Source organism: Branchiostoma floridae, chromosome 2, assembly GCF_000003815.2.
Source record: "Branchiostoma floridae strain S238N-H82 chromosome 2, Bfl_VNyyK, whole genome shotgun sequence".
NCBI lineage: Eukaryota > Metazoa > Chordata > Leptocardii > Amphioxiformes > Branchiostomatidae > Branchiostoma > Branchiostoma floridae.
The window spans coordinates 15,929,507-15,940,032 of record NC_049980.1 but is presented as its reverse complement, the minus strand read 5'-3'; the positions used below and the strand labels follow the sequence as shown (position 1 = coordinate 15,940,032).

Sequence of the window (10,526 nt, the reverse complement as noted above, 5' to 3'; positions counted from 1 at the left end):
TCGCACGAGATGCCAGTCCGCCACAATATCGCCCACAAACCATAGTCACGCAAATCGCAATCTCTGTGCGTGACATGCAAGGCTAGAAAGGTCACTTTATTCATCGGCAGTACCTGAATGTAGAACGTATCACTGCTTGAGAAAACAACAGTACCTATCCAATGATTTTTTTCAGCTATTGCAAATGATGAATGTACTTGCTTAATTCTTTGCGACTTGATGAAGAAGTGAAATGACATCATAGGTTTCTTCAAATGATAACGTTGCAATCACATTGGTCACATGTAAACAGGATGCATGGTGAGTATTGAATAAACATTGATCGGTTGCTGCCCGCAACCAAAGAAGTAACATCCTACTCGCAGCTGATAATGCCTTTGTACGTGCGCACTTGCTCGTCCATTTCTAGCTTAATGAGACTGATGTATTTTTTAGATGCCATTTAAGAGACGTTTCTGACGTGAATTTGCAATTCGTTGCGTCAGAGCTGTCGCAAGCATTAGTTCAGAGTGGACATATTCTATTCTAAAAAACAATCGGATTGGTCTGTGATGGGGATGAATTAATCATTGAAATTGTATGGATACAATGGGGAAGCGTTGTAGGGTTTTGATAACGATTGTGAAAGGATTCTGCGGATGGCACGCGACTTTGATTGATTAGATCGTCTATCATTTGTGCGACTGAAGGCCATATTTCTCCAACTTCTCGCTGTTACTGCCTACAGTACTGTATGTCTATTGCTTCCGCTCAGAACCTGCACGTTATTCTGATCTGAGTAGCCCATCATGAAACCACTCGAAATACAGACGGAGAATACGTGGACCGGCGACAGGGAGCTACTTACATCAATGCTGGCTGATAATTCTCCACCATTGTATGTCGAGCCTTCTGCAGAAGACGAGAAAAGAGCTCATTTCATGAGGTAGAGTACCGCTAAAATGTTAACGTATGCGTACGAGCCAAGCAAGTGTTATACCCATACACACAGGGAAACATTGATAATCTAATCACCTTCCGCACCCGAGAAAAATTGTTGTCATATATTCGTTGTTACTAGTATACCCTAAGAAGACAGGTCTTTCAGGTGGGTTATTTGTAAATCGGTAAATCTGATTGATCTTGTTTACATTCTTCATTTCAAGACGTTGATTTGTAAATAGGTGATTTAAAAAAAAAATATTTGTAGCATCAGACGTCAGTTCATGGAATTTCTGTTCTGTCCGGCAACATTACGTAGAAGGCATTCAATTATCATCAGTTTGTAATGTTCTGTGTTATCAGGTGGAAAGCGCTGGGAAATACCGAAGGAATAGCAGCACCACAGCGTCCATTTCCACAGATGGCACATAGTTCAACACTCACGACCCATCAGGACATTCCACTGCCAGTAACACAAAAGGACTCCAGTGTGGCTATGGTATCGGGTAGTCATGACAACAGTTGCACCAGTATCGGCCTGTCTTTGAGAGCACTGACATCGCCGAGATCAGATAAAAAAATTAAGTCCATGTTGGACCTTACAGGTGGTTCGTTGGCAAGTTGTAGCCAACATTACGTCGATGAAGTCCCTGATTTCCAACGCGTGCTGAACAGAATGGTGTTTGAAGTAGACAACCTAACGAAGCAGAGTGAGGTAGTTCAGGCCAAGGTGGATAAACTAAACCGGGGTGATTTGGAAACGGACGCCTCAAAGATACATCAAATGACAGCCAAGGAGATGTCAGACCTGACAGAAAGCGTGTGTGCCGTCCAGACGATGCTGTCAGAGTTCCAGCTCACGGCCCGTGATGTCTGCGATGACATTCGTCTCATCAAGGCCGGGGCGGAGAAACTGCAGACCAGAGTGCAAGAAACGGATGGCGCTCTGAGAAAAGTATTGAGCGAAATAAACACTTTAAAGTTAGAGCAAAGGTCTCTGTCGAGATCTTTGGACGCTAGCTCTATAACAAAAGGCGAAATATTGGCGGAGCTGACAGATCTGAGAAACAAGAGTAAACGCCCGACTTCCCCAAGTAAGAACTTCTTTAGACAAGCACCAAGATTCCAAAGTACTCAGTCTTATCCACCGAACTACAGACAAAGGCTGAGAAAGACGCAGACTTTCACAAAATTGTCCTTCAATCTGGATTTCGGCACTCCGATTATGGAGGAAAGTAGTGAGGGTTCTACAAGGAATAGCACTCCTGAGAGTCAAGCTTCTTTCAAAGTTGGAGACCCTAAAGAAAATGGCCTTGGTCTGGCTCAAATAGAAGACTTGAAAACAGTGGTTAGTTCTCCAGACTCCACTGAGGATCCTATGCCAAACATCTGTACTATAGCAGAGCCAGACAACAGAAGGGTACGGCACCCACAGTTCCCCTGGGACAGACCGGTAAGCCCTGTAACACGGACAGACGAAGAGAACATCTTACCTACGCGCATGGAAGACGATAAGATGGACCGTCTGCAGGTCACAAATGCACAGCGAGCACTGTATACAATGAGCCCGAACACCTTTGCAAAAATAGCAAGACATCGTGGAGTCAATGTCACCAAAAGCTCGACGGCCATCCCCCAAAGGGATAATACAAACGCAAAGAAGGATTCATTGTCCTGTATTTTCTGCAAGAAGACATTCAAAAAACGTGAAAACACCGGTAAAGCCTGTCAATTTCATCGGGGCTACTTCGACACGAAAAAGCAGACCTGGACATGTTGTAGAAAATTAGGCAAGCATGCGAAGACTTGTGCTGTTGGGCGGCACTTTCCTACTAACAGATAGCGTCAGCAGTACATTACTCCCGTCAAGTCATCAATTCTCTTATCTAGTGACATTATCAATATTGAAAATGCTGCAACGGTAACATGAACGTTTACGTAACCCTATTGAAGGTGGCACTGGTAAGAGAGTAGATATGAACTACCTGTGAGTACACTGAAAAAAGTGGACACTATGCAATAAGCCGAAATGTTTAAGCAGGTATTTAATATCAAATCTCATTGTAAAAATATTCCTACCCGGCATTGTCATTTTTATTGACAATTCGAGAACTTTCGAAGTATATATTGCTGTTGACCTTCTTTTGCGAAAGGTCAATCCAGCCGATCTTGACAAACATTATTGTTGATATTGTTCGGGGGATGGCTATAGATGTCATGACAAAGAGCCATTTACCACGTTTGGATCCTCGTATATCAGCAGGATTAATGCAGCTAGCGCAATTACCCCCTTTGGTAACGCGTGAAACATGACTCCCACGCGTTACGGGCCAACTCATTTGACCAACTAAAACAAATTATAGAAAACAAGAAATCTTTTAAGAAAAGCTGTGCATTGCCGCGTATTCTATGACTGAACTGCTGAGAGCGACACCTAGCTTCTTCAGTAGGAAATGCAGCAAAAGGGGATATTGGAAATTTACCTCATTATCATAATTTATGTCACATGAATTATTGGCACATTAAACAGGTTTTGTAAAACTTTTTGACCCACAATGAATATGCATTATTTTTCATTACAAAATAAGTTCCTTCTGATGCAATTTGTGATATATCTTTATATAAACATGGTGAGTTAAAGCGTAGATTTATTACGCTGGACCACATACAGTAACATGCGTCTAGAAGAGCGTTTGAATACTCGCCTGGAATGTACCATTGTGTAACTAAGCCATGAAACTCGGCCGCGATTAGCCGCGAGTGAGCGAGCGAGCGATTAGCCGCGAGCGAGCGTGGTCCAGTGGATTGGCTTGCCTCCCTAATGTTTGTGTACCCTTAGGGGTCAACTACATATGAGTATGGTCATTGTATCGAATGGTCATTACTAATTTTGAACTGTCACCTTCCAGCAAAAGGAAGGGCCTTTGGAAGGGGCTTTGGAAGGGCTGGGTTAAAAGGTCCGTCCATTGATCCAACCATGGAAGAAAGCTGGCATAAGGCATTGCCGCTGGCGCGGCAATGCAAAAAGGATACAAGTCACAATCACCAAGTTTCTTGTGCTTTCCAATCAGTATCTTATCTCTTTGTGTACTGAATTTCTTTTAAAGATAAGTCACCGATGTTGAGTTAGAGTGTGACTAGCGCGAAGATACACCCGCCCGGCGAGCGGCGTCCGCCGAGGGCACCATTTCCGCCGAATCTTATGTAAATCTGGGCCCACCTTTATCATGATTTGTAAGCTAGTATGTCGCTAGGCTGCCCCGGAGAGGAGATAGGCGCCGCCAGGGGACTGAAAGCTTGTTGAGTCAGCATGACAGTTGTTGTTGTGCTGTCCTACGGCTGATTAAAAAAAGGCTATGGGACGAACGAGCGAACGAACGAATGTCGTACCAGGTTATGTGTTTGCACGGATGTGTCTTCGATCTGTTGTCTGAAGAGCGACTTTATGATGTCATGGACATACAAAGCCTTACTCTGCTCACCAGATACACAAAGAACACTGGTGTTACTCAAATGTTAACTGTTATATCAGTTTTATGTAAGTCTTATTTCGACAGGGCTAACTTCATTAGGTATTACTGTCTCCACGTCTTCGCCAGGTATTTACAAGGATACCCATTAATAGGTTTATAACGAAAGGAGGTTTCATGTAAATTATTCATGTGGAATCCGACTTCTTTGTTGTAGACTAACGTCTGGATGGATTGGATTAAGCGCAGCACGTTCCCAATATGGCCAACACTGACTGTCCACGGCCACAAGGACATTTATCAGCGCTATTTTTTTGTTAGCGTTCGTACATATGTTTGCATTGTGTATGCTATGAATGAATTTTTTTAAACTTGGTATTTGGTTAGGTCCTTTGAAATAAATGATTAGCTTTTAGGCCCCCTAGAGGCTTGCTTTGGTACTGCAGCGGAAGTTCTGGTTTTGATAAATCGTGTTCATGACATGTCACAATCAAGGGTTTGGGGCTGTTATATACTAGCTCTTGTGTCACGCACAGGAAGGTTTTAACCCTCTAGCAGCTTTCTTTGAGACTGCAGGGTGTTTCAGTTGCAATTACTGGATCCTATCATATAATAATAATAATCTTTATTGCATATTCATGCCCGAGGGCTAAATGCACAAAAGGACCACAAGTGGTCTTATGGATGTAGAGGAAAAGACTAAACTTATACACTGATTTTAAACTAGGCTAAATGGAAGGGAACTAAGGCACTATGTGTTACACTCGCTAATGGCCGAATCTAACATGTTCTTCTCTCTTTTTGAAACACATGGAGACATATTTACATATTGCGTTAATAGCATGATCGTCCGTGCATGACATCAAATACTTAAATAATAATATGAATCTGAAATGGAAAATTCGCAAAGTTGCCGCAATTTTTACTGCAATTTGGCGCAGTCTTGTAGGATTACCGCATTAGTGAACGTGGGAGTTAACTTCCTGTGTTCAGTTTCAGATCATTAATGTAATGTCGCCGACAAACCGCGGTGATTACGCACATATAATCATCGGAATAATTTGATAAGGTCAGTGGTACATATAAAGTAGTAATATGTAGTACGTACTTATTCCATGATTTAATGTGTCTGCACAATTTTGTCTGTGGATGAAAAAAGCAGAAACCTTTCGACAAGTAAGGCGACCTTTAGAGACATTAATCACTTTCTCCGTTTGGCCTGGGGGATAAACATGGAGCAATATTCATATGTATATATATATATATATACATATAACCATCTGATTGTTCCAGACAGGAAAGCTGTCACATGCCGGAGGCAGAGCAGTACTAACACCTCCCACCCACGCCGCTTCGGGATCAAGACGCGTCGCAGGGGTAAAATCAATGGAAAATTACGTTTGGCAGTAGTACGTACGTATATCATCATTTAATGTGTCTGTACAATTTTGGCTGTGGATGAAAAAAACGACAAGTAAGGCGACCTTTAGAGTCATTAATTCACTTTCCCCATTTGCATTGGGGAAAATATGGAGCAGTATTCATAATCATATCATTATTCCAGCAAGGCTGTCTAATCTGCCACCCACGCGGCATGTATGCGCCCTTCTGTCTGTCTGTCACTCTCTTTGCCGCCACTAGTATTACACAATCTGTTTGGAAACGTGTTCTACACATTTGATAATACTTCAGCTTCATGAGCCACAATGTCGCAAGTCAATATTTACAAGCAAACAGCAGTCGAAACTCGCCCGACTGACGAGCGTACGCCATCCGATTTTCAGCCGATGATCAACAAGTTGGTTTATGCTCGCCCGACGATCAATCCGTAGCCGTAGTGTGTTTAGTCGTAATACAGACTACTATAGCGTTTACATTGAAGCAGGCTGTTAGATTCTCCCATAACACTAATCGCTTTCTACTGCGTGATGCAGGTTTAAAGTCAGTTTCGTTTTGGTTGGCGCTAAAACGATGTCACACTGCTCGAAAATGAAATAGACAGATAAACATACCAGAGGCCTGGGAGTACTACAATATGCGACCTAGGCTGACTGATACCTTTAGCATGATAGAGACTATACGCGTCGATTCTAAAACCGGACGGCCTTCAGGTGATAAAATGAAATAAGCTTTACGCTTGTGACAAGAGTTTAATGGCGGATTCTGGCAGACACTTTACTTCCGATAATGCTACAGATGACCATCAAGGCCGCTCCAAAGCACACGCTAGTCGGCACGACTATCACTAACGGACTGACTAGTCCTGATGGCATCAGTGCTTCTGACGGTGGTGCCATACTGATATCGGTCGACTCTGCCCGGCTCTCTGTTGTGCGGAACTCTGTATCTGGTTTTGAGCTCGTTTCTGTTGCAGATGGATGAGTTTCTGCCCCCTCTTTCCTTGTTGGTGAGATCACTTTGGGGACCTTAACAGATATAGCCGCAGTGCCCTTTCCATTTTCTGTTTCTGCAGTGCAGCTGTGCTGACCGGATAGACCGGGTCTTGCTCCCTTAATCATAAGTAGGACTATGGATTTTCCAAACATGTTGACGCAGTCTCTCTTCCGATGACTTATTTTGTGACACGGCCATCCTTCCTTATTAATCTTGTAATCTACAGCCATCTGTATCTTGTCAGCCACGTTTGGATAATCTGCCGTTCCTTCCTCAGATGCAAGCCTTGCTCCATTCGGTAGGGTCCATGTGATCTTCGGATGCTGTTCCCAGTACACGATACATGTGATGTTGAAATCTTCTCCTTCAGAACCGAGAATGGTGGGTGTGGCCATTGTGGTCCTCTGTCCTTTGCCGTCTTCCGTCGTTTCCGTCGTGACGCCAAGAGTTATCTGGACGCCTTTTCCCGTTGATTCGGTAGCGTTATTGTCACCCACAGCAGACGGAGATGTAGAGGTGTTCATCTCGGTTGGCTTGGTAGCATTGTTGTAACCTATAGTGGATGGAGTGAACGATGTATCCATGCTACCTGGCTCGGTAACATTGTCATTGTTACCCGGTGTAGACAGAGATACTGGGACCTCAGTGTCACTTGGCTCTGTAACATTGTGATAGTTACCTATAGAAGACAGATACAACGGTGCACCAATACCAGTTGTGTTGGTAACATTGTAATTGTTACCCGTAGTAGACAGAGATACTAGTACCTCCATGCTACTTGGCTCGGTAGCGTTGTCGTCAGACGATGTTTCAGTGGACATTTCTGTGATGGTGTACATGGGGTCTAGCAGAACGACTGGAGATGGACAGATGTCTTGTCCATTGGAGACATTCGCGACAGCAATGCCACGCAAGCCTGGTGGATGGTCACAAGTCACCTGATTAAGGTCAACTATCTTCCGAGTCTCGCCGAGTTCTCCCCTCAACCAGCTTGTGGTGCAGCTACATCGAAGCGGGTTGTTGGCCAATCTTACCTTGGGTACATTGATGTCCTGTAAGCCTATGATGTTGTTGTGACTCAGCCCAATGAGTTGCAGCTGCTGCAGTCCCTCCAACCACACTGAAGCCACAAAGGACAAGCGGTTCCGCGCGAGTTGGATCTTCCGAAGTTTGGGGGCACCATGGAAGGCGCAAGGCTTGATCAAAGAAATACGGTTTCCCGACAAATCGATGTCCAACAGCCCCTGCATCCCCGAGAACCACCCACACCGGACCGCCGAGAGAACGTTGTCCTGTAAGAAAAGGTACTTGATGTTCAGGCCCGTGAAGGCACCAGGCTCTATCATGGCCAGTCTGTTTTCATTGAGCCACAAATGTTGCAGCGTACCCAAGCCCGCGAAGTACAGCTTTTTGATGACCCGAAGCTCGCTATAGCTCAATTGCAAAACTCGGATTTTTTCCAAACCGGAGAAAGCAGGAGATGCCTTGTCCGTTTCATTTGAAGTTGTCAGGATGTCCGTACTGATTTCCAGCATGTCAAGCCCATGAATCCCCTGCCACCACGATCTATCCACTGTGTGCAGCTTATTCAACAAGAGGCATAGATTTTTGAGTTGCTTCAATCCCTCGAATGCTGCAGGTTGGATCATAGATATTTGGTTCCTTGATAGATCAAGACGCTTCAAGTTCTTCAGCATTTGAAACCACTCTTTTTTAATGCAATAGAGGCAGTTAGACGAGATTGTCAGGCTGTGCAGACGTGACATGTTCATGAAACTCCCCGCCGCTATATCCACAATATTGCCGATGCCGAAGTGTAGGAGCTGTACCTGGAATTTTTAGTCAGCGGTTCAAATATAGCTGACTAGAGAATAATTTAGATGCTATGATGTAGATATCTAACGGTTTACATAGCCAATAAACCGGTTACGATGTGTATCTAAATTTTCATGTCATCATACAAATTGCAATGGTTCAGGGTTTTTTTTCGATTAAGCAGCATAATAAGAAAAAAAAGACAGGCCTGGTCTGTATAAGTAGTTTTTACGGTCAGTCTCTACAACCTATCCGTAATTTTTACAATCATTGATGACAAAATGTTTTTGGTACTTTGTCATCCTAATATTTCATATTGCATAATTACCATAATTTGTTTCAAATATTTTCACTCAATCCTCACACGACTCCCATTTCACTGGATCGATCACACCAAATGCTATAAGAAAGACTTACTTGTTGAGATGGATGTTGTCCCAAAACCTTGTCCATCACCTCCGGGGAAAGAAGTACTCGTGCACTCGGTGAAGAACAGTACAGTCTTCTCTTCGACCGAACTGCCCTTCTGCATATCACACTGGCCCTGATTTTAGCGTCCAGCCCTAACTCCCACATCTTCCATTTTATCAGTGGCTCCGGGCACAGTGCGGGGCTGGCCGGGCATGTTAGGTTATCAGATATTACAGCGTTGTCACCCAGACGGAGCAAGACATACCAAACGATGACGACGACTTTGCAGACCATGACTACAACCCTGCAAGACCCACTGGAAATTTTTACTTCTTTTCTACCCCGATCGAGAAACGGCTGCAAATGGTATTTTTCTGCCTTCGCTTCGTTTATAAGTAGGTCTAGAACTTTGCCTATTGGCTTGTAAACTTCAGACCTATTTTGCGCACCGCGTTGTTTCTTTAACAGACCTATTTTTCAGACACAACAAAACGCAGACAATTTACGAGTATAAGTAGGCCTAGAACATGGTTTCTGGTCCTGTAAAACACAGAAAACCTCAGACAATTAAAAAGTCCTATGTTGCCAACATAGTTGTTCTTTTGACCTTTTTTTGAGACACAAGAAAACGCAGACAATCCCTGCGTCCATTAGGAAATTAGTCTGTGCAGTGGGCCTAGAGAGGATATCAAGTGATCACGTATCCTTTTCGGCAGGGCAGTTTTTGCAGACACATCACTTTATGCAGATGACTTTAGGTATTTTGCGTGCTTGTGTCTCCAGTCAGCATAACTAACCCAAGAACCTCTCAATGAATTCTGATTTCTGGCTCCCTGGTATATGACATTAGTACTGCTGTAGAACTTCCGTTTGTTTATATCTTTTGAACTGGACGTGCTATTGTGTTGATATTTTGGTGGCATATAGCTTGTGATGTAAAGGAAGTCATGTCTGTTTGGCCCTCCTAACAACTTGCTTTGGAATTGCAGGACTACTTTGTCAAATCTTCCAAGGAAAATAGACGACCAAAGGAACGACGGATCCCCATGATATTTAGTATGCAGATAGCTTAGACAGAGATTAACATAATAACTGACTTATTATGTAAATTGGCGCTTTTTTACCTATCTAATGAGGAAAATCTCTTTTTGCAGTGTTTTCTATCATAGGACTCAAATACATGTAAAATTCAAATTGTGGAAGGTGGAACAGTAACAGATACCAATTATGAAAATGAATCTAATTTGCAAAATTAATGTAAAGTGCCATAATTTTTCTAAGTGTTAAGTAATTGAACTGTCAATATTTTGACCTATTTAAGTTAGTTCAAGTACATGAATTAGCATAGATTGTATAGATGGAAGTCATTTGCATAATCAGATATTTCATGGAGATATGAGGTCTCCGGCTCTTATTTTGTTTTGTTCTGTTTTGTTTTGTTTTGCTTTGCAAAGCAGAAAGAAATCAGCATTTCATATTGAATCACATACAAACAGTTGACAAAGAATCAATGAT

General features: G+C 43.1%; 1 protein-coding gene across 1 annotated transcript; it reads left to right on the top strand.

Moving 5' to 3' along the window:
- The first annotated feature begins 511 nt into the window (after positions 1-511).
- On the top strand, positions 512-3,283 carry LOC118406940. The gene is made up of 2 exons (XM_035807341.1): positions 512-925; positions 1,285-3,283. The coding sequence occupies exons 1-2, from the start codon at positions 789-791 to the stop codon at positions 2,762-2,764; spliced, it is 1,617 nt and encodes a 538-aa protein (XP_035663234.1). The 5' UTR covers positions 512-788; the 3' UTR covers positions 2,765-3,283.
- The last annotated feature ends 7,243 nt before the right edge of the window (positions 3,284-10,526 follow it).